Here is a 25,747-nt window from a genome sequence, read left to right as displayed (position 1 = left end):
GCAGAAAAAGACACATTTTTCTTCCATGGGACAATCCTCTAAGACTTTCTTTTTTTTCTTAAACCCTCACCTTCCGTCTTAGAGTCAATACTGTGTGCTCCAAGGCAGAAGAGTGGTAAGGGCTAGGCAATAGGGGTTAAGTGACTTGCCCAGGGTCACACAGCTGGGAAGAGTCTGAGGTCAGATTTGAACCTAGGACCTCCCGTCTCTAGGCCTGGCTCTCAATCCACTGAGCTACCCAGCTGCCCCCCCCCCTTAAGACTTTTGAAGGTTTAACAGCTATAGCTATTTTCAAATGGCTGAAGTTCTATCCCATAAAAGAAGGATTACACTTGTTTTGGTTGATCCCAAAGGGCAGAACTAGGAACAAGCCAAAATTGCAGAAATGGATTCAGGCTTAAGAGTTAAGAAAATTGCCTAATTATTTCTGAATGCAAAGATGCCATCGAGGCTCAGAGAGAGCATGGTTAAATATTCGTAGATTGGGGGAGTAGGGACAATTCAGTTACAGATGATTTGCAGAGTTTAAGGGACTCATCCTAGATACTTATGGATCACAGGTAACTAAGGATACTTTTCCTTTTGGAGGAAAAGCTCATTTTATTTGTTTTTCTTCTATTAAATCTCCCCACTCCAGCCCTCCCTCCTCACATTCTACTTTTTGGTTTAGGCCAGACCCTCACAGGTACCATGATATGTGTAAGCTTTGAGAGAAATTTATCTAAGTATATTCTGGGGACAAGTATAAGCCAGTCATATTCAACTATGGGAAGTTTGAGCCATCACACATGGTAAACTTTAGGCCTAAAAACTGTTCATCATGGACATTTTAATGGATTCTTTCTTTAAGACACTGGGGAAAGTAGTCAAGAAAAGAGAGGTTACAGCACTGAGTGGTCTGCCTTCATACCATGGAGCCTTCCTAGTTCCCAAAGAGATATCCAGAAATGGGGCCACAACTAAATGATTAAAGGCACCTTCATTTAATTTTCAGGAATTTAAAACAGAGTTGAGATGATGAAGTTGCCTGAGGAAACTGATGAATTTATAAGACAGTGAGTTTTTCTTTGGGATGGTATATCTTGCTGTGTGGCATATGGATTTGCCCTTTTGCTATCTCCTGGAAAATGGCTTTCACTCATGTGGACAGCCTCCAATGTGACTGCACTGACTTCTAGTTATTGTAGGATGGATCACCTCTCTGCATTAATCTAGAAAAGGAGATTTGATAGTCAGCCCACTGTGCTGCAGTTCACTGAGCCCATTTCGCACAGAGCAAAGACCGACAAGTGGGGGCAGGAGCAGAAGAGGTTCACGAAGGAAGTTTTGTCCATGCACAGGGTTGTCACACACCCAGCTTTTCTCCAGGTCCTTTAAAAGAATGGGTTGGGCCAGAATCATATGGTACAAAGACATGATTGTCAGCAGAGCCTTAAAGTTCCTGGTCAATGTTAAGTTCTTAAATCCAATAATGGAAAATGCTCAACTAATTGGTAACCAGGGAAAGGGATAATAAGGTGCCAGGAAGTGTAGCAACAAGTCCCAAAGCTACAGGGTGAGAAGAAAAGTGACAAGGACCTTGCTGTCTCCTACTACTAAGAGGTATTTATGGGGTCTAATGGGAAAAACCCAAAGGGAATGGACTTTTCCAGGAAGTTTAAGTGGTAAGGGAATCTCCTATGTACCAGGAATTGTGTTAAGTGTTTTTTACAAATCCTAATAAAAACCTAGTAAGGTAGGTGCTATCATTACCCCATTTTATAGCTGAGGAAAATAAGGCAAAAACAGGTGAAGGTTATCAAGGCACATAGCTAAGAGGCTGAAACAGGATATGAACTCATGTCTCTGATTCAAGGCTTGGGCTCCACTATGCTGCCAGCTGTCTCTGAGAGCCCAAGCCCTCAGAGTAGTACCATGAGGCTGCAGATAAAAGGCTTTTGGGTGGTTTTTGGTAAGGTAAGAGGTTTACCAACTAGACTCATTACACAAGTGTGAAGATGGTATTGACTCTCTCCTTACTTACTTTTAAATTTAATCAACCAAAAGCATAGACACCCCTACTTAACACTAAGTAGGGGAGGTTCACAAGCCACTTACTAAAGTGGGTGACAACTCCAGAAGCGACTGACCCCCCCCCACCCACCCATGGCAGTTCTAAGCAAATTTAAAGACTGCAATTGGTCCCTGTAAAGTGGAGGAAGGGACAGGAAGTGACATAAAAAAAGGACTGTAAAAGATGATGAGCTTCCTGTGTACAAGGTCTTTGTCCTGAATTTTTGGGTTGAAGGAGCTTGGACTGGGACTGAGGCTCTTGGACTGCTTCTGGTAAGACTACTCCTGGATCTTCTCGCTTTGGAGCTTCAGCTTGGGTGAGTGAAAAGCTGACCCTCTTTTCCTGGCTTCTGGAGAGATTAGTTCTGGAGAGGCCTCCCCTTCTTGGAGGAGGCCACATGGGTTGAACCCTTGCTTAATTCACCACCAAATCCTCCAGCTGAGGGGTTAACAAGCCCTGCCTGGGTTGAGCTGTGGACTGGAGCAATATTTAGGTTAGTAGGATAGACATCTACTCTATCCTTTTTCATTTCTCTACTTTCACTCTCCTCACCTCTTTTGTAAATAAAAACTGCTAAAAGTAATTTTTGACTTGGGCTGTATGAATTTTAAAATCAGTGACCACAGTATAAATTTTTTATATATTTAGTCCAACCCTCAATTTAATTCCTTACACAAGGACTCCATTTTGGGGGGAGTCATTTTGGCCTGCTGGTACTACTTTGAGGGTAGTTGCCTTCTCCCAGAAAGGGAAGTGGACTTGGACCTATCAGGGGATGGGATAAGGACCGGACCTGTAAGATCCTTGTGAAAATGAACTGCCAGAGAAGGAAACTCCTGTCCCCAATGTGGGTGTGCAGCACCTGTGCACTTACAATCTTAAGCACATAGGGGGTTCACTGTCTCGCCTAGTGTCATACAGCTGGTATTTGTCAGAGGCAGGACCTGAAAGGAGGCCTTCCTGGCTCTGAGGATGGCTCTCTAGCCACTATTTCTCGCAGGTTTTGTCAGCTATTATGGGAGCCTCTCCTCCCTGACCCATCCCAAGTTATTATCAAAAAGAGACAAGGTGCCATAAATAAATAAATGATTGTTTCCTCTCAAGACCAAACCTATTCAATGGGGGCAGGGAGCTGCTCCTGGTGAGAAATATCTTCTCTTAACATAGATCAGCACTTCCCTGGCAACTTGTTACCAAACCTACATGCACATTAAAGATTGACACACCAAATGGTGCAGCTTCTTGTTTATAAGAAGGCCCATATCCTCAAACAATGACTGATGGCTACTTCTGATGAAACAAAGTAAGAAAGTACCTGAGGATTTGAACAGAATATTAGAAAGTAGACCTAGGTTAGACCACTGAAGGGAAGCGTAATAATTTTTCAATATTACACCTCACAATTACAAAACTGATCACCATTTTATCCTATTATTATCATGTGACAGCACAAAGACCTCATTTATATTGGAAGGTATAAATATTAATTATATCCTTTTCAAATTATAACACAATAAAGTTGTAGTAAGGAAAATATGAACACAGCATATAGACCTAAATGAAGAACACAAACCTATAGTATCAAGGAAAATCTTAAGATAAATGGAAAATTTGTAAGATATACTGAAATTAGTTTGCTAAAGAAAATTTACATGACCAAGTATATACACAGACACATGTAGTACCCTAAGAAACATAGAAAATCAACAAATTAGTAATCCCTAGACAAAAAATTTTCAGAGAAATAGAGAGATGAACAAAACTGGAAAAAAAAATAGAGCTCACTTTTTGGAAAAGACAAAATAAACCTAAAGGTCCATGGGAAGGCTAATAAAAAAAAGAGAATATCCAAATGATCAAAATTTTAAATGCAAAGGGGGAATTCAAATGAATCAAGAAAGAGAAAATTATGAATAAGTACTTCATTAGAACAAGAAAAAAATTAAAAAGAAATGGAGGAAAACTGTCAAAAGTAAACAAAATACCCAGAATAATACTGAATGTAGAATCTAAAATATTTGATAAACTAAGCAAGCCAAAATAAACTTCTAAAGAACAAGATTCCTGATCCAAATGAATCTACAAGTGAATTCTATCCAACATTTGAAGAACAAGACACTAATTAATTACTACAGTCCTTCTATGACAAAAATATGGTTGTGATACTCTAAAGGGAGAAAGAAAACTATATAGCACAGTATCACTAATACACACACACATATAAAATAAATAAAACACAAAGCTATTGTTGTATTTTTTATGTGCAAGTATCTATATTCTACTTAGTTGAATTTTTATGCAAGGTACAAGAGTTCAACATTAAGAAAGCTAGTTAATTAAGAAATCAAGTTAATAAAAACCACATGGTTATATCCAGAGATGAAGGGGGGAAAAATGGCAAAAAAATGTATCACTCATTTATGTTATAAATGCTGAAAAGTATGAGAACAAAAGGAACATTCCATACTCAAATCAAAAGGATATATCTATCTATCCAAAAGCTAAAATTATTTCTAACTGGGAAATACCAAACTTTTCACTAAGATTAGGGATTAAAGATAATTATTGTTCTCATTATTGTTGGCTATGATGTTAATTTTAACAATGTAAAAAATATTAAGAGAACAGGATTAGTCTAAGAGGAAGTGAAACTAACTCTATTCGCAATTAATATGATGGTTTACTTTAGGACACCCTGTTTAATGGAAATGACAGTCTTGTGAAGCTGGTGTTAATAGCCAACGAATATAATAGGAATAAAATAAATTGTAATTATCAAAATACTTATCAAAAGTGACTGATAAAATTTGGAGAGAATGGGAATATACTTTTTTACCTTTCAAAATTATGAATATGGGAAAAATTTGAGCCATGGGATCAAAGAGATCATGAAAGATAAAAGACAATGTCAATTACATAAAAATGAATACAATTAAGAACTAGAATGAGAAGGTATAGACAGTAGGAAAAAACTTATTATATACCTCTGAAAAATGCCTGATCTCTAAAATTTGAGAGACCTTAGACAATTTTTCAAAACTAAGAATTTACATTCCCCAACAAAGGGTCAAAGGATAAGGACTCTTTAAAAAGAAGAAACAGAAACTTAATAACCTGGAAAAAAATTCAGAATCACTAATGAGAAGAGTAGAAACTAAAATAATCATAAGGTATCACTTTCCATCCAGCAAAATAGCAAAGATACTAAAAGAAAATAAGAATTAAAGGTGTATGGGAAGACAATATTCATTAGAGCTATGAATTAATTTTAAAATTCTGGAAAACAATTTGTAATTATGAAAAAAAAATGTTTATACTCCCAGAAGAATTCCACTACTAGGACTATATCCTATGGAAATTAATAACAGTAAAAAGGGATATAGAAGTAAAAAAAGAACAGAGCAGTACTATTTGTTATTAGAAAACAAACTAAAAACAAAGTCTTCTCAAAAATGGTAATGTTTGAAGAAATTAAAGTATGTGAATGTAATGGACTATAACTGTGCCAGAGTAATGATAAATTGAGAGAAACATGCAGACTTGTTTGAAATAATACAAAACAAAGTCAAAAGAACATCTACAATAACAACAGAGTAAAAATGAAGCTGAAAGCAATATTGATAAATATAATGGTCAATACAATTCTTATATATTAAATTTAAAGGTTGTATTGCTCCTTTGTGGGAACAACTGATGAAGTTTTTTGTTTGTTTGTAAGGGGGTTTATCTGCGGTATGTTAGAAGCATGTGCTATTTGTCAAAATAAAACCAATAATCTTATTTTTAAAATAATCCTTACTTTCCATCTTAGAATCAATACTGCTTATTAGTTCCTAGGCAAAAGAACAGCTAAGGCTAGACAATGAGGATTATATGACTTGTCCAAGGTCACATAGCTAGGAACTGAGGTCACATTTGAACCCAGGACTTCCATTTCCAAGACTGGCTCTCAATCCACTGAACCCCTAATAACACATTTTTAAAAAGCAAATAAAATTGTTTTTACTTAGCATCTTACTGAACTAAAGATAATTCAGTGGATTCCACAATACTAGATAAAGACTTTATGATTTAGGAAAGAAGGAAATTCTATTTTTTCATATCAATCAAGAGAAAAATCATAAGATAAACTAACTGGGGCAATTATTCCTATGTTGTTAGCAAATACTTACGAGCATTCCTCAAAGACTTTGACCCTTTCACAGCCTTCGGGAGGTTCCCGTTTAAACATATAGCTGTTGTTAGGTTTTGGAGAGGTGGCATATTTGGGCAGAGGAGAGTTGTTCCCATTTTCTGAAAGGAGCAAATATTGGCAAATTTACCAAAATATTAAAAAAAACAACACATTAAGTATAAAACACTTAAACAAAGAACTCATAGCAATCTAATTTAATAAAGCTATAGGAAATGTAGTAAACTTCTTTACCAAGCCAGTTTTTTATGACAAAATTTAAGTCATTCCCCATATCTCCCTATCTTTAATGTCTCTCTCAAGGATCTATTTTTATAGTGTAAGTCCTTTTTAAAGAGAAAATATGATGTAGTCAACAGAACACTGAATTTGGAGGCAGAAAACTAGAATTTTAATTCTGGCTTTGCAACTGATTACTTTTGTGACCTTGAATAAATCAATTTTCGGCTTCCATTCTACTTCAGTTTTGGAGTTTAGAGGATTTAGAGTGAGAACGGATGGAGGAACCATCTAGTTTTTCATTTTACTGATGAGCAATTTATAGTCAGAGAAGTTGATTTTGCAAGGTCACACAGGTAGGAGAGGCAAGATGTGAACTCAGAAATTTTAACTCTTAATCTCATCTTTAAAATAAGAGGGTAGAACCATATGATTTTAAAATTCCTTTTAGCTCTAAAATCCTAAGATGCTTACTACATATACAGTGTAATAGTACTAAAATTTAATAGTATCTGTGACTATTTTAGCCTATGTGGCTCTGGAGCTCATGAGAAACTAAGTATTCCTGAGTTACATTATCTTTGAAGGAGAAAAGTCAGGAGATCAAATAGCAGTAAATCCAGTAGAGAATTCAAGAAACCCTCATTTTTGGTTTCTGAAAGTCTATCCTCTTTTGGTTTTCTTCTCCCTCAGGTCTTTGTCCTTAAATTGTTTTTACTGTGCTGATTTATTTATCATTTTTCTCTCTTAATTCTGGGTCACCAGTCTCCATTACTATCTGCATACAATTATTACATCTTCATCTCCTACCCTAACTTCGCACTTATTTTAAAGGTATAGTCAGATAAAATCGCAGTTCTATTTTAAAGGAAATCCAATTTATTACTGTTTTGATATCTCTCCAGTATCCCAAACTTCAAAGCTAAGCTCATGTCTTCTACCATAATCACTGCTTCCCCATACCATGAAGCAATATTACTTCATACTTTTTAATCTAAATAAAGGTCTGATTTATAACTTTAAAAATTTAATTCATTCTTCTGACTTACTACCATAGGCCTTTAATAGCTTTTACCTGTACTATAATGGCCTCTTAGCAGGCTTCCTTATCTCTCTCTCATTCCCTATTCCATTGTCTGTAATGCATCTTTGCCTACAATACTTATTATTGACTCTTCAGCCTAATCTTCAACCCCCTCCACCAAAATGTCCACCTTGTATTTCACCAACCACATTTCTCTACTCACCAATTTTGTAGCCACCGCTCCAGACAAGTTCTATGTCAATAATTTATTCCTATCTCTGTATTTCCTATAACTCAAAAGGTACTCCTAACAGTTCAAGATTATTCTCTACTAAATCATAGAGGGATCACAAGCTGCACTGGTGGAGGCATACTCATAGCATACCAATTAAATCAAGGATCCTTAAAGGATTGAAACCACGAAGTTAGGCATTACTTAAGTATTCTAAAATAAGTTCTCATTCATACGTTTCAAGTTCTCAGCTAGACTGCAAACTCTGAGAAAAAAATGTTTTGTTTCTTTGGTAGCTCTACTCAATAAGCAGACCCCTACGGTGCTGAATAGCATGTAATTCTCATAATTGGCATTTCAGAAATGTCAGTCTCATTACTTTAGAGCTTGAAAGGATTTCAGAAATCATCTTGGCCAACCCCTCTCATTTTATAGATGAGGAAACTTATGCTTACAAAGGTCAAGTGACTTTCTAAAGGCCACACTAGAATGAAAGTATCAGATCTAATACGTTTGGCTCCAAATCCAATGTCCTCCCTCCCCCCAAATCAATCCTCTGCCATTGAGGGAGGAAGTGAGGGAAAGAATGGATCAGAATTCAAGATCCAGGTGAGCCCCCATGTAAAGGAAGCAAAGATATCTGGATGTGAGAAAGATGATGCAACTTCTCTGCTCCTGTATTAACTTGGACTTCTGTTTTACTAATGGCCTCCAAACATACTGTGAACTCTTACAAGTTCAAATTGGGGGCAAAGGTCAATGTTGATAAAGAACATTTGAGAAAAGTTACTTTCAAGCATATATAGTACTTGAAAGTAAGCTAAAAACTCTTTATCTAATGCAAATCTTTTTTGACTTGTACATCTGCTGCTTAAGTTAAATGATCACTTCTAAAGAGAGTAAATATTTTATTCTTTTAAATGATTTAAAAACATTAGGTGTCAAACACAAAAATGGAGGCCACGAATTGACTTGGTTTCAAAATATAATATCAAAACTATGTCTTACTGTATTTTTAAAAATTTTGTTAGGTATTTTCCAATCATTTGTAGCTGGTTGGGGCTGCCCTTGGAGTATTGTAGGCTAGTTTAAAACCACCCTCTCCCCATCTTTTGGAATTACTGTGAATTCCAGATCCAAACATCATATTTAGCACTCTAAAGACATCCTGACTGAGATACTTTATCAAAATATGCAGTACAGGATGACACGCCTTCAGAATCAAGGTTATGCTCTTGACTCACCAGTGCATGTGTGTTTCTTGGTTTCATTTGGTTTTCTATCATCAATACCTAACTCTAAGCAAGTACAAAGATTTGAGTAATAAGCATGGCTCTCACATTACTATCACCATCACCTTAGCTAATTGGCAATTCATTTATGCTCTTTACTTCCTCAAATGTGAAATGGGGTTAGTATCATCTGCTCAGACCTCACAGCATTGTTGAATGGCTATAAAAACATTTTGTAAACTGTAAAGAGCTACACAAATATAAATGATCATTATGCAGAGATAAAAGGAAAACCCAGAAATAAAAGTATAACCGAATTATTTTTAATTCTCTATGTGAATAATGAGTATCTTAGTTCAAACTCCTCAATGCTTTTTAAGCAGTGCTAGAAAATGAGTAGAATGCAAACTCTTACTAATATGGTTAGCAATTAGGTCTTAGACTGTAAGAGTTGGATAAACTAATAATAGCAATGATTTCCTCAGGGCTATACCTTTATCTCTGGGATCAACAAGAAGGTCATCAGCAGAACAAGGGCTCTCTTCACTACCTTCATTTGAGATGGTAAGGAATGAAGTGGGGGATACAGATTGGGAACGGCTGCTATTGTTACTTCCCCTGTCTGCTCCACCAGGTGTTTGGGTATCAATACTGCGCGTACTACTACTGCGCTGTACCAGGGGAGGAGGTGCACGATGACCATCTGGAATATCTTGTGGCTGTTGTAAATAAAAAACAAATTCTCCACTTAATTGTTGATTTTTAACCGTGCCCATTGTCAACCTTCTCAAAGCATATATATCCCCAAGGGTTTTTACACTATTCCCTCTGCCCACCACCTAGGTTGTGAACCTCACATCTATTATTTCCCTTCATGTTCAACAGGCCTAATTAAAGGGAAAAAATCAACAGCTAAAATTTTGCTTCTTTATATTAGTATAGTGGACCATAAAGAAGAGAAATACAGATATAACCCTGAGTTCAAAATCAGGGAGGACAAAAGATTTAAAGGAGACGACTCCAGTGGTGTTTCACCTGATGATCCCTTTGACTTTCTTCCCCACAAGCTAACTATTCTTTTTAGGTCCTGTCAGGCCAAACCTTATCCTCTCCAGAAAAGCTGAAGTATTCAAATAGCAATGCCACCACTTCTACAGAAATTAGGAGTATTGAAGCCATCTGTGGCTGATACTAAAGAAACATTTCAGAAGTAATCCCAGTTTGCCCGCCCTCTTCCTAAATGAATCCAGAAAGAAGCCTCAGAGAGAGAAATAAACTAGATTTGACTGTATATAGGGCATAGCTGCTTGAAGAAGGTGGGATCTTACCTGCCTGAACTGAATAGAATTTGTTATTTCTTATTTGCAAAATCAGGAGCCGAGATTTCCTGCAAGACCAAGTCATTAGTCTCCCCGACTAGTAAAGTCAAAGCAGTGGGCGTTCTATCTTAAATAGCTCAGAACTCCACAGAATAATAACCATGCTGCGGGGCAAGACTACAGCCATTGGTTCTTCCCTCCTCCTTTTCAGAGAACTGAGGAGATTTAAGTAAGTGTGCTCTGAGACAACGAATAGAAGATGAGAAACATTCAGACTGAACCTTACGTAGATGTGTTCCCAGGCAAGGAAACCAATGGAGATCAGTCTGCAAATTAACAAATTTCAGAGAGTTGCACACAGAACTCAAGAGTCATGTTCAAGGCCTGGCCAAGAGCCACACATAGCCAGGTCGTCCTTGTTTGATTGTTGGCTTTCTATCCACTGGACTGCACTGTGTCTCACATGGTAGAACTGTTACATAGTAAAAAATTGGTCTCCTTTGCCCAGGTCATTTTGAGCCAAACTGTAATGAATAAATATACTGGTCCTTAATGTGGAAAGTTTTAACTCTCAAATATTGAATAGATCAAAAAGTTGAAAAAAGACCAAAAAGCCAGAGGGATGGGCAAGTACAGAGTCTTTCTCAAAATCAATATGAATAATAAATAATTTCTATGCAAAATTCCATACTGAAAATTAAAAAAATTTTAGTTAACTCAGTAAGTATAAAGAAAATTTAAAATGTGTTAAACTTAATAGAAACCTAGCATCTCTTTGCTATAGAAATAGAAAAGTAAATTTTATATTAAAACAGCATTTTATCTTAACAGAAAAGGAAGGTTTTTTTTTCTCCTAATCTTCCAATTATGGACAATAAATCAATTGGGAAAAAATTTGAATCACCAAGCTTTCTATAATTCAATTCAAACATTTATCACATACCCGCTCTGTGCAAGGCACTACACTAAGCACTGAGAAATCCAAACTAAATACATTACAGAAATAAAATGTTAAGATTTGAAAGAAGAGAATACTCACTATAAGCTGCTCTTCCTTTTCTCCAGTTTCTTTAATTATTATTTCAATCTCCTGATTCAACCCTTCCACACTATTCCGGAATCGTGACCCTGTTGATTTGGTGATGGGAATCACTGGAATAAGTATACTCTTTGGAATAGGAGCCTGAAGAAAGAACAAAGGCAATAAAAGCAAGAAAGGTTGAACATGGTATTTTCATTCTCTATTCAATTCAATAGGCATCTCTAAAGCACCTATTAAAAAAAGCAAGATCCTCTGCTAGGTGCTGGAAGTATAAGGACAAAATAAAAATAGGGTAAGTTTTGAATAGGCTTAATAATTACATATTTTAAAACAAATTAGCAACAAAGTTTGTAGCTAAGAAACTGTAATTTGCTCTCTTAATCCAAAATAAAAATGAAAGCTTTAAAAATTAGGACTCAGGTTTTAATCCCCACCCCCCCAGATTTGAGACCAATTCTTCAAAAGTTTATTAAAATCTTAAAAGTATTTGGGTGTTTAGAAGAAAACTATGAATCTCAGAAATCTTCTCCTAAACAATTTGTATCAACTCTCTTTGTAGTATAAATTTTAAAACACATTAGCATCAAATTCTCTGTAACACAAGAAAGAAAATGAAAATATTTCCAATGTCTACATACTGTAGTGAAACTGTATCAATGACCACTTTTCTGTGAGATGTACTTATTTGTTGCAGCCAGGTGGCACAGTGGCCACATAGTGGCAGGCTTATAGTCAAGAAGAATTAAGTTCAAATCCAGCCTCAGATACTTTAGTGTCTCAGTGGATGTCACTAGGGAGGGCAAGTCTCTTAACTGTGTTTGCATTAGTTTCTTTACCCGTTTAAAAAAAAGGAAGAAAATAGCAAACCGCTCCTAATATCTTGCCAAGAAAACTCCAAATGGGGTCACAAAGAACTGGACGCAACTGAAACACATGAACAAAAACAACAGCATACTGTAATCTTTTGATTATAAAAACAATCTATCTTTAATGTGTGCTTATTTTAAAATTTCACTAGCACCATATTAACTTTAAAAAGAATATGACTGGGACACCTAGATAGCACAGTGGATAGAGGCCTGGAGTCAGGAGGACTTGGGTTCAAATATGACCTCAGATACCTCCTAGTTATGTGATCCTGAGCAAGTCACTTAACCTTGGTTGCTTAGCCTTTGCCCCTCCTTCTGTCTTAGAACTGAAACTAAGGCAGAAGGTAGGGATTATTTAAAAAAAAAAAGATTATGTAATTAAAGGATGTTATTTGTTTTCTTAATATGCTAGCAAATACTAATCATCTAAAAGCATCTATTAGATGCCTTTATAGGCTTCACATATTTAAGTCAATTGAGGAATATGGAAAAGGACACTCATTTTGTCTTTATTCATAAAGAACTACTTTTTTTAAAATCCTCAATACCTTAGGACAGTGCCTGACACATAGTAGGTATTTAATAAATAGCTAGCTGCTGATTATATTAAATAGAATGTAAATCATCACACTTTATGCTGCAGAGTTGGCCATAGACTATTTTTTTCAAGAGTCTAATTAATAGTCTTCATTTATGGGATAAGACAAGCTCAACAAAATTGACTAGCATTCAAGATGAAATTAGCTGAGATTCAGGAATCTGTTAATCAAATTAGCTGAGATTCAGGAATCTGTTAATCAGTCCTAGTGGCAATTTTGATAACAATCTATTACAAGAGTTATAAATAACGTGCATAAAGGTGAATCTAAAGAACCCTAGTAGTTAGAAGGTCGGGGAATATCCAGTTTAAGTGTTAAACAATGAACACTTCTCAGCTAAAAGGGGGGGAAACAGCTAAAATTGCCTTACAAAGTTCTCTCCTTCCCCACAGCACAAAGCAGAACTTAACTGGCAGATGAAGGAGATAAAAAGAGACTTGACTTCCTTAAAGTTTTCATCAATTTTAGTGAAGTCATGACTGCTACTTAGAAAGAAGGCAGGGGAACTGGACATGTGCCACATAAACATCTATTATATATCTAGGTATTTCATGTTATCCTCTTCAATAGATCATGGAACTATGGCCACACAGGATAAGGTGAAAATGTACACTGAAGAACATAGGCAGCGCTTTCCTACAGGATCAGCTGACAGATGATTCATTTGTGTAAAAATGAAGGACATGACTGATTAAGTGGGCATGAGATAATTACAAACAAGAAAAAACAATAAATCTTGATACCAAATGAATTGTTAGTTTCAAGCTGGTAAGCATTATCATGAATTACTCTTCCAGCTCTAAATATATTTCCTAAGTGACCCTCTGGTGTAATAACTGAGCACCTCCCCACAGCTTTGCTAATATCAGTGACCTTTCAGCTAGAAAAACTCTCTATAATTCCCAATTTATTTGGTTTAACAGTCTTTCTCAAGTGCAGTTTATCCAATGCCAAATATTTCCCAAATGATTTCTAACTTAAAGACAAACAAAAAAATCCCCAGTCATTTCTAGACAATGTTTCAAACAGCATTTATCTTGAACCTATCATACAAGATTGTAAAAGGGAATTAAGGGAGTTTCTGCTTTCAACAAATTTACAAAAGAAAGAAAGAAAATAATATATACACAAATAAATGCTACTTACAGGTTCAATGTATCAAATAAAAAAAACATTTTTCTGGAGAGAGAGGGCCTTTCTAATGTAAGCACAAATAAGGGATACTAATAAAAGCCTCAGCCTTTTGTCTGTAAAACAAGGGGGCAACCAACAGGCACAGCCTGATGGTCCAAATGTTACTGGCCTGAAAAAAACAACACACTTTACTTACATGAATGGAAGAGCCTTAAATAGCTAAAACTTCAGGCTAGGGGGCCAGACTCTGGGGCAAAGTTTTAGTTACACTGCCTGTGGCAAAATACCATTATTACTTACAGGAAACACTAAAAGCAAAGGTGAAAGCCACTATTGATATAAATCTGAAGTGAGAACCAACATTTGTCCTAATAATATATAAAGAACCAAGGTTATTACTGATGATCAAAACTCATCCACCATCAACACTTGGTTTACAATTGTATATTCTGCATAGTGAATTAAAATGATTTTCTAAACTTTGTTGATATTAAACATATCACATCAATCCATATTTCTAAAAAGAGAATAGTTAACACACTTCATAACTTATTAATAAAAAATTCACATGGGTATATTTCTGTTTGTGGAGCTCTCAGATGAAACAACCTTAATGCTCCCAGATTAGATAACATTTAAGATTACTTCTTTAAGGCTAATGACTGTCACTAATATAAGTCAAAATATAATATGTGCATAAAGAAGTAAAAAATGAATCCATACCAAAATGGGATCTGTCTACCTATCTATAAAACTCAAGTAATCAGAACTTACGGTGAATGAGATGTCCTAACTAATTAGGGATCAAACAGGAAAACATGTTTCATTCTTTGTTGAAAAATTTTATTACTCTATCTCTTTACCTTCCTTAGTATAAAGTAATAAACATAATTGTAATTCTTTGAGAATTATGAATCTTTAAATGCCTCAAATTAATGCCTCAAAATACCAATTCTTATTTGCAAAGTACCCTAGAAACATAAGGTTAAACATATTAGGATGATGTTCTACTGATCCTTGGTTATGTATAGATAGGAAGCTACGGTTTGTATCTACTTATTTCAGAATAAATTTCTGGTAACCATTTTTTGCCCTGTTTCATCACCCTAAGGCAACAAAAACAAATCTAGTCAATTAAAGGTTATAGTTAGTACTGTAAAATTAATTATGACTGAAGAGCAATACATTCTAATAATGAAATTATTCAACTAGTCCACATTATTTGGGAAATTGAATTGAATCCTGTTAAAAATATTCAGCTCTGTGTCACTTGGGAAATAAGACTGTGTTTTGATCCGAACCAGAAACTTAAGTAGAAATCTTGGGGGTAAATAGAAAAAAAAAAATCAGTGTTGGAGGAAAAACTCAACAAACTTGGAAGAGAGGGAGAAGGAGGATTGTTTCCCTCCAAATCTAATCTACTTTTGCTACATTTTGGCCCCATTCCTAGCACAATTCACCTTTAGTCTAGGCTGGCTCTAGCATGTGCTTAAAACTTCAAGAAAAACAAGTGTTATTACCTAGCCAGAGTTTGGCAACATAAAAGCTACTTGCCTTTTTTAGAGTCCAATGTTAAAAAGTACAATGGCTCTCTCTTTTTAGGCATGAGACTAATTAGGGTGTGTCAGTTCTGGCCCAATGCCAGCTGATAGTAAAGAATTCTTTGCTCCCTGCTCCCATTCAGACTACAGACACAGTAATAGGAACTTCAGTCCTGACAAAGAACTGACAAACTTTCTGGCCAGCGGACTCCACCCTTGGAATAGGGCTACTCTTAAATTATGACAACCAAGATAACTTGTTCCCTGATTATGCCTTCTATCTTTCAAAAGGAGCTGCTAATGAACACAGAAACAAGCAACATCTGCATCTTTTATCCAGATTTTGTCATAAGCAACTTTCAGCCCTTAAGCTGGGAACAATGGACGAATGATTTTCCAGAATTATTTTCTTAAGTATAAGTGCCCTTTCTGGACATTGTTGATGAAGAAAACTTGTTTTTCCCTTGTAAAAAACCTGAGAGGCATGCATTCTTTTAAAAATAATACAAATGGGTGGGGCTGAAAGGAGGGCAAATTGAGGAAATGGGGTGGTCAGAAACTAAACAGGGGTAAATGGGAGGTAAAGTAATACACAATAATCATAATGATGCAAAATTTTTTTACAATTCTAATAAAGGTCTCATTTCTCAAACACAGAGATACGAGTTGAATATATAAGAATACAAGTCATTCCCCAACAGATAAAGAGTCAAATGATACAAATAGGTAGTTCTCAAAGTAATAAAACTCTCTATAGTCATGAAAAAAATGCTCTAAATCACTATTAATTAGAAAATTGCTTGCAATAATCCAGGACATTACCAAAGGACTTATGAGAAAGAATACTATCTACACTGAAAGAACTATGGAAGTAGAAATGCAAAGAAAAGCATGTCACATATTACTTATCACTTGCTTATATGGGTATATTATTGGGGATTTTGGCTTTAAAGACTGCTCTGTTGCAAAAACAAATAATGTGTAAATCTAGTGATAACATTTGTATAACCCAGTGGAATTGTTGCCTCTGGGAGGTAGGAGGGGTGGAGGGAAGAGTGGAGAAAATGAATCACATAAACATGGAAAAATAGTTTTAAAATAAAAATTAAAAAAAAAATTGTTAATTAAAAACAGCTCTGAGGTACTACCCCTCCACACACACACACACACACACACACACACACACACACACACACACACTCTTATTAGATTGGCTATCATGACAGAAAAGGAAAATGCATTGTTGAGGGGAGTTTGAATAGATTCAATCATTCAGGAGAGCAATTCAGACCTATGCCCCAAAAGGGTTACAATACATACCCTTTAATCCATTACTAGTTGTATCCCAGAGATTGAAAAAACAAAAATGGGAAGGGGACCTGTATATACTATATCTAATCTACTTTGAGATTTTTATTTTAGGGAGGCAAAGATCTGATAAGTGAGGTAATAGCCATCAATTGGGGAATGGCTGAGTAAATTACAGTATATGATCATAATGGAATACTATTGTGTTAGAAGAAATGAAAAGCGGGAAGAGCTAGAAAAACCTGGAAAGACTTACACAAACTTTTAAAGCAGAGTGAAAAAAAAAAGCAGAATCAGGAGAACAATGTAGATAGTGTCAGAAATACTTTATAGTGAACAATGATGAATGATAGCTATTCTCAACAATACAATGATTCAAAACCATCCCAAAAGACTCCTGATAAAAAATGCCACCTATTTCCAGAGAAAAGAACTGAGCTTAAATCCAGACCAAAGCAAACTTTTTTCACTTTTTTTTTCTATTTGAGTATTCTTCCACAAAAGATTAATATGGAAAATTGTTTTACATGATTGCACATGTAAAATCTGAGAGATTGCTTAGGTGAATATGGGAGGCTGGTGGGGAGGGAGGAAGGGAGAGAATTTAAGACTTAATATTCTTTGAAAAATATTGGAAACTTTTTTACATGTAACTGGGAAAAAGAAAATAAATAAAAACAACAAAAACAATCTCTTTCTAGGAGAAGAATTGGGTCACTGAAATGGCTGTCCAAATTCTTTGAGGAAATATGTTCTTTCCTCAACCCATTTAATTCTGTTTAATTCTAGGATCAGTTCACTGTCTACTTTTATTATTTATTCCAGATATACATACTGGTGGACAAAATCTATAAGTTGTTCATCTAAGCATATGTAATAATTTGGGCAATAGATATTTTTCATCCACTTGTGTGTTGTCCTATGTGAATGATCTAGCCAAATCTTTAAGTGGTGGTATCTCATTCCTGAGGCTCTGCAATGTTTTCAGGACTTGACATAATTGATATAGTCATTTAGGGAAAAACTGGAAGACTTCATGATCTACAGGGAATCCTTCATTTGGATTTTTCAATGGATGATAAAAGCTCCTGGATGGTTGGAGCTATTTTTCTTTTTAACCTTCTGTGCTTATCATTATGTTTGGCACATAAAGCCTTAACAAATGCCTGTTAATTGCTCCCTATTACAAAAGCAAGTATCTCTGGCAAACATACATCTCACAATTTTTTTGATCAGGGTTGTTGAAGAAACTTATAAAGATTATAACACCTTTCAAGGGATTCTAAATGACTGAAGTTTTTGTGAAACATCTTTTTTTAGGAGAGATCTTTGGAGGTGTTTTCCTCTACATAATTAAGTATGTTTTTATTAGCAAATAATAGGCAAAGTGAAATTTTGTATTCTGTACAGTCTTCCATCAACTGATTGAAGGTAAAGATGAGGTCCACTGATTGCTTTTTTTTTTTTGAATAACCATTACCTTCCATCTTGGAGTCAATATTGTGTATTGGCTCCAAGGCAGAAGAGTGGTAAGAGTAGGCAATGGGGGGGGGTCAAGTGACTTGCCCAGGGTCACACAGCTGGGAAGTGTCTGAGGTCATATTTGAACTAGGACCTCCCATCTCTAGGCCTGGCTCTCAATCCACTGAGCTACCCAGCTGCCGCCTACACTGATTGCTTTTTTTTTTTTTTTAAACCCTTGTACTTCGGTGTACTGTCTCATAGGTGGAAGATTGGTAAGGGTGGGCAATGGGGGTCAAGTGACTTGCCCAGGGTCACACAGCTGGGAAGTGGCTGAGGCCGGGTTTGAACCTAGGACCTCCTGTCTCTAGGCCTGACTCTCATTCCACTGAGCTACCCAGCTGCCCGGACTGATTGCTTTTTAAAAGTTCTATACTCCCTACCAACATGCTCTACAAAGTCTTACTCTAAGGCAACATTAGGCTGTGATGGTGATTTTGGGTTCTCATGGGCTAAGCAAACAGAATTTAAGTTTGAGAAGAATCTATCATGCTTGAAATGCCTCTAGTATGATCCCAATAGTTGACCAAGTCTGCTTTCTGAGGGCCAGTCTAATGATAGAAAAGTTCAGTCCAATAGGCTAGACACCTGGTGATGAATTCTTTGGCTAAAGCAACCCATGAAAAAATAAAAAGAAAAATACCAAACAACCCTCAGCCCTATGGAGCATCCTTTTATTTCTGTAGTGACAGACTACTAAGACAGACTTCTAAGAATCACAAAGTTAAAACTATTTGTAAATTTTAATTTGCTGCTGGTTTTTCAAAAGTACTAGGGGTACTAAAACTTTATCAATCTTGACAATCTTGGTATAAATTAAACAAAAAAGAAGTTGCAGTTAACTAGAAGAATGGCTTATAAGTTCTCCTTGAAGCAGTTGGAATATTTGGTTTTATTATATGACCAAAAGCAATAAGAAATAGCATTTCATAAGAAATTTAATCATCTCATATTAATATATTCATGCAAATTATTTGCTACAGAATCACCTGAAAATAATTTCAGCTTACATGCCATTTCACCAAAGCCACCTATAGGGCAGGCAAGATGACCCACCTAAAGCAAGTAGCAAGTACAAGGCAAGTAAAACAATTCCCATGCTGTCACCTCAATCATTATCTCCACTCATATGGAGATAATCTAGAATCCATGGTCCAAGATAGTGATAAGTTTTCTCCCCTGATGGAGACAGTCCAGGGCCCTAAATCCAAGTGCCTTGGGAAGGCAGGACTTCCCAAGCTTTTGGTAATGCCTTCAATTCCAAGCCCTACATCAAGTGAAGTAAAGGGGGCCCATTCTATACATCAGTACCAAAACCAATTGCTAGTAATGGGCATGAAAACTAAGATTACTGGGAATAGCAATAATCCTCAGACCACTGGGACTGGTTTCTAGTCCAATCCCCATAGTCCTAGAAGGATAGTAATTAGTAATGCTTGGATTATTTGTGATTTCCTTCTATTAGGCTATGGTGAGTTCATGTAATTGAGACTCCTGATGCTAAAAGAATTGATGTGTTTAAAAGTGGGACTTTGAGAGGGTTTAAGGGGTTAATACCTGTAGGAGGCCAGCAGCCTCCTAGTTCTGGGGTGGGAGCTAGGCTTGAATGATAAAATGCTCAGAAAAACCCAATAAAGAAGACTTCAGAGATAATGAAGAGAATTATACCATATCGTAGTCCTTTTTGGACTATAGGGGTGTGGTGCCCTTGGAATGTGCCTTCTCCAACTACATCTCGTCATCATTGATATATTGTTAGAAGTATCAAGATTAGGCCAATTATAAGGAGTAGTGTAGAATTAAAGTGGAATCATATAATTATGCCTGATGTTAATAGAAGCGCTGATAGTGCTCCGTGTAAGTGGTCTTGGGCTAGGGTTAACTATATGGTAAGCGTGTGTTTGGTGTGTCATTATGAGTTATCAGTTAGGTAAAGCCTGACTAGAAGAGTAAAAATGTAAGCTTGGATTATTGCCATGGCTAGTTCTAGAATTGTTAAGAGAAACAGAATTGAGAATGTAATAGTTGATACGGTTATGCTGATGGATGAAAGGGCTAGTGTGGCTGAACCGATTAGGTGAATTAGCAAGTGTCCTGCGGTAATATTGGCTGTTGGTCGGACTGCTAAGGCAAGAGGTTGAATAAATAGGCTAATTGTTTCGATGATAATTAGTATAGGGATTTAAATAGGTCGGAGTACCTTGGGGTAAAAAGTGGGCTAATGATATTTTAGGCTTATTTCAAAAACCTATAATTACTGTACCAACTCATAGTGGAATAGCTATACCAATATTTATTGAAAGTTGTGTAGTAGGAGTGAATGAATAGGGTAGAAGTCCTAAAAGGTTAGTGGAGGCAATAAATAGAATTAGGGACATTAATAATATAAGGGATCATGTTCGGCCTTGTTTGTTATGTATTGTCATTATTTGTTTAGTGATAAGACGAATTAGTCAGATTTGTAATGTTTGAATGCGATTAGGAAGTCATCCTTTAGGAGAGGATAAAAGAGGGCAGCTGGGTAGCTCAGTGGAGTGAGAATCAGGCCTAGAGACAGGAGGTCCTAGGTTCAAACCCGGCCTCAGCCACTTCCCAGCTGTGTGACCCTGGGCAAGTCACTTGACCCCCATTGCCCACCCTTACCAATCTTCCACCTATGAGACAGTACACCGAAGTACAAGGGCTTAAAAAAAAAAAAAAGAGGAGAGGATAAAATAATGCATGGAAATAGGATGATAAGTGGTAAGGTTGTAATACCTATAATTGTTGGTGTGATGAATGGGGCAAATAAATTTTCGTTCATTTGTTTTCTCAAGGTGTGGATGTTTTTGGGGTTTTTGTTTGCTCTGTAGGGGATGGGATTTGTATCAATGTTTGATTAATTATTTTTTTTTAATTATTATTTTTTTTAATTTTAAACCCTTAACTTCTGTGTATTGACTTATAGGTGGAAGAGTGGTAAGGGTAGGCAATGGGGGTCAAGTGACTTGCCCAGGGTCACACAGCTGGGAAGTGTCTGAGGCCAGATTTGAACCTAGGACCTCCCGTCTCTAGGCCTGGCTCTCAATCCACTGAGCTACCCAGCTGCCCCCTTGATTAATTATTTTGAGTTGATATACACAAAATAATGCGATGATTATATAGTAAATGATGTGGAGGTGTCTAATTGTGGCATATTTTTTGAGGAGATGTTATGTCTCGTGTATACTTGAAAGTATAGGGAATAAGGGCTCAAAAATGATTGCATTATAGATGATCACTTTTCGAAATATTTGAGCGAAGTCATTTCTAGGACAATAGGTATAAAACTGTGGTTAGATCCGCAGATTTCTGAACATTGACCGTAGAATACTCTTGGTCGAGATGATGTTAAGGTGACTTGATTTAGTCGTCCTGGGATAGCATCAGCTTTTAGTCCTAGAGATGGGACGGCTCATGCATGTAAAACATCTTCTGAGGAGATTAACATGCGGATTGGGTAGTTCTATAGGCAGAACTACTCGATTGTCTACTTCTAGTAGTCGTAGTTGACCTGGGGATAGGTCTTGAGTAGGGATTATATAGGAGTCAAATGTTAAATCTTCGTAGTCAGTATATTCATAGCTTCAATATCATTGATGTCCTATAGCTTTAACTGTAAGATAAGGGTTATAAATTTCGTCTATTATATAGAGAATTCGAAATGAAGGTAAAGCAATTAAGACTAAAATTACAGCTGGCATAATAGTTCAAATTGTCTCTACTTCTTGAGCGTCTATAGTGCTTGTGTGAGTTAGTTTTGTGGTTAATATTAAAATAATGATACAAAGCACTAAGGAGCTAATTAGGAAGATGATTATTAGTGTATGATCATGAAAATATATTAATTCTTCAATAATAGGAGAGGGAGCATCTTGAAAACCTAATTGTATAGGATAGGGCATTTAAGATACCTAAGGGTTAAACTTATAATTTAACTATGGCAAAGTTATGTAATAATTTTACTAGTATCTTTAGAGAAAGTCATAGAGGTTATGGGGTTGACTTGAAATCAATCTAAGGGGGTTCAATTCCTCCCTTTCTTGTCTAAGCTTTAATAAACACTGGTTGTTCAAATGTGTGAAAAGGGGGACAAACCTTATGGACATTCAATTGGCAATTGCTTCTCTAGGTACTCCAGTTTCCAGTTCCTGGAGCAGCTCAGCTACTTGAGACTTGGGGGTGGGGATGGAGGTATGGGAGAAGAATCTCAACATCAAAGTCCTTGGCTCTGTCAAAATGTTTACTATCAGAAGCAAATGATATGATCAACAGAAATAATAATATTAAGGAAGATAAATTATCATCTGATTTGCCACTAAGAACTAGAAGAGTTTTCTACCTGGCTTGAAGTTGAAATTTCCTGTGAGTGTTATTACCCCCAATTAGAATGAGAGCTACTTGGAGGGAAGGGGCAGTCATGCACATTTCTCTTCCTTTTTTAGCACATATACCATAAATTTTAAATTAAAAAAATTTAGCTCTAGAGAAACTACTGAAAACAATGAAGAATAAGAGTTCAAAGTCAAGATGATAGAGTAATAGGGTGTAGTGTTGGTGATCTCCTGCCTATGAACTTTCCCAAACATATCTAGAAAATGCATCAGGATCAAATCTTGATGAGAAAATCCAGAAAATATCACAGTACATTACTTGTCCACCCCAGCACAGGGAGAAAGATAAAAGGTAGATGGTCAGTGGGAGGTGGAGTAGGCCATCAGTACTCATGGAGAAGATAGCACAAGTGCCAAAACAGAAATCAATGCAACCAATATTAGAAGAAAAACTGGGGGGGGGGGGGGGGGAGGAGAGAGGATTTTAAAAAATGGTATTTATTTGTTTCAGACAAAGGCCACATTTCTCAAATATGTAGGGTGCTGAGTCAAATGTCTAAGAATATGTGTCATTCCCCCGATTGATAAATGAAAGGATATGAACAGGCACTTTTCAGATGAAAAAATTAAGGCCATCAACAATCATATATAAAATGCTCCAAATTATCATCAGTTAAGAGAAATGCAAATTAAAACAACTCTTGAGGTACCACTTCACACCAAGCAGACTATTTAACAGGACAGAAAAGGAAAATGATAAATATTGAAGAGGAGGTAGAAAAATTGGGACAATATTATACTATAGGTAGAATTATGTCCAAAGGGATGCAAAACTGCGTATACCCTTTGAAATAGTAATATCCCTTCTAGGTCTTTAGTATTTGAACAAAAATACTTAGAGCAGCTTTTTTGTGGTATAGAATGGGGGATTGCGGGGGACAGGTGGGGTACTGAGTGGCTCAGTGGATTGAGAGTCAGGCCTAGAGACAGGAGGTCCTACATTCAAATCTGACCTCAGACACTTCCTAGCTGTGTGACCCTGGGCAAGTCACTTAACCCCCATTGCCTAGTCCTTCCCACTCTTCTGCCTTGGAACAAATACAAAGCATTGATCTAAAATGGAAGATAAGGGTTAAAAAAAAAAAAAACTGGAAAAGAGGGATGCCCATCAATTGGGGAATGGCTAAATATGTTGTGATACATGTTTATAATGGAATACTATTATGCTGTAAGAAATTATATAGATGGTTTCCGAAAAACCTGGAAAGACCAGGGTGAACTGATGCAAACTGTAGTGAGCAGAACTAGGAGAACATCATACACAACAATAATGTATAATGAACAACTGTGAATGACTTAGTTTAGTCACAGCAATTCGATGACCCAAGAAAATCCCAAAGGTTTTGTGATGAAAAATGCCATCTACCTGCCAAGAAAGAACTGATGGAGTCTAAATGAAGATACAAACAGAGCGCTCTTCATTATATTTTCTTTTTTTTTTTTTTTTTAAAGCATGTCTTGTTTAACAATATGATGGAAGGGGAGAAAGGAAAGGTGCCAGACCCATACCAGGGTCACTGCAATGAGGACAGGTGCCGAATGACAACTTTGTTGCCCCTAATCTAGTTTGAGATCACATCCAGGTAGCAGAGAAGAGCACCTGCTCAGGAGAGTGGCGTTCCTGGGGAGGATGAGGCTGGCCAGTGTGCGGAACAAGGAGGAAGTTTGAAAGGTGGTGTGGCAGCACAAATATGGCTCAGACCCCAAACTAGAACAGATTCTCAGCTAGCCCAGCTAAAGAAGAGCAAGGAATCCCAGACCACAGGAGAGGCTGTGTCTCTGAACCCACAGAGCATTCTAGCAGGCATTCACTCTTGCACAATCCCAGACACAGGCTGGGAACTTGCAAAGCTGTAGGAGCGGAGGCAGATTTATATATGGGAACAAGCAGCAATCAATATTCTACCCTGGATGTGGGAAAATTGGGACACTACTACACTGCTGATGGAGCTGTAAACTCTAACACAATCATTCTGGAGAACAATATGGAACCAGGTTTAAAGGGCCATAAAATTATGCATACTCTTTGACCCAGCAATATCACTATTGGGGCTGCATCCCCAAGAGATCAGAGATGAGGGAAAAGGACCTACCTGTACAAAAATATTTTTAGTGGTTCTTTTTGTAGTAGCAATGATTTGGAAACTGAGGAAATGTCTATCACCTGAGGAATGGCTCAATAAGCCATGACATATAGTTGCAACAGAAAACGTATTATGCCATAAGAAATGATGAACAGGATGAGTTCAGAAACATCTGGAAAGAATTATATGAACTCATGCAAAAGTGCAATGAGCAGAACCAGGACAAAAATACTGTACAAAGATCAACTGTGAAGGACCAAACCATTATTAGCAAAACAAGTTTCCAAGATAACCCCAAGGAACTCATGATTAAAAAACCAACCCCATCAATAGTCAGAGAAGGTACATGTGTGATGCATGTTTTTAGTTCTGACATGGGGAATATAAAAATGTGTATTGCATGAATACACTGACATAACCTTTATCAGACTATTTACTGCCTTGGGGAGAAGGGGAAGGATGGAGACAATCTAAATTGCAAATGTCAGGAAATAATTGTCAAAAATTATTTCTACATGTAATTGAAAAAAATAAAATTCAATAAATAAAAAGACATTGTCTTGGGGCAGCTGGGTAGCTCAGTGGATTGAGAGCCAGGCCTAGAGACAGGAGGTCCTAGGTTCAAATCCGGCCTCAGACACTTCCCAGCTGTGTGACCCTGGGCAAGTCACTTGACCCCCATTGCCTACCTTTACCAATCTTCCACCTATAAAGTCAATATACAGAAGTTAAGGGTTTAAAATTAAAAAAAAAAAAAAAAAAAAAAAGACATTGTCTTGGATCAAATCTCTTGAGGAGCACTAAAAGCCTGCAGTTTCCCAGTCTGTTTCTAAGAATAACACAATAATATTCAATATCTCAAGAAAGCAGTCTTGGTAACCTGGTAACAGGACTAGCCCAGATATTTTCTCCATAAGTGCAGAGAGCCCAGCCCTAAGTCAGTAATTAGGTTGCAAGGAGAAGGGG

At 36.6% G+C, this 25,747-nt stretch overlaps 1 protein-coding gene across 1 annotated transcript in view; it reads right to left on the bottom strand.

The window, feature by feature from the left end:
• Nucleotides 1-25,747, bottom strand: part of FAM117B (family with sequence similarity 117 member B) — a 140,764-nt gene that overhangs the window by 22,791 nt on the left and 92,226 nt on the right. Inside the window, exons 6-8 of the mRNA XM_044669408.1 lie at nt 11,311-11,454; nt 9,446-9,671; nt 6,226-6,346 (exon numbers count right to left, since the gene is read on the bottom strand). Of these exons, the coding sequence (XP_044525343.1) occupies nt 6,226-6,346; nt 9,446-9,671; nt 11,311-11,454 (491 nt within the window). The remainder of the gene's footprint in view (nt 1-6,225; nt 6,347-9,445; nt 9,672-11,310; nt 11,455-25,747) is intronic.

This window comes from Gracilinanus agilis, chromosome 3 (assembly GCF_016433145.1).
Source record: "Gracilinanus agilis isolate LMUSP501 chromosome 3, AgileGrace, whole genome shotgun sequence".
Lineage (NCBI taxonomy): Eukaryota > Metazoa > Chordata > Mammalia > Didelphimorphia > Didelphidae > Gracilinanus > Gracilinanus agilis.
The sequence above is the reverse complement of the archived record's forward strand: the minus strand, read 5'-3'. Positions and strand labels throughout refer to the sequence as shown.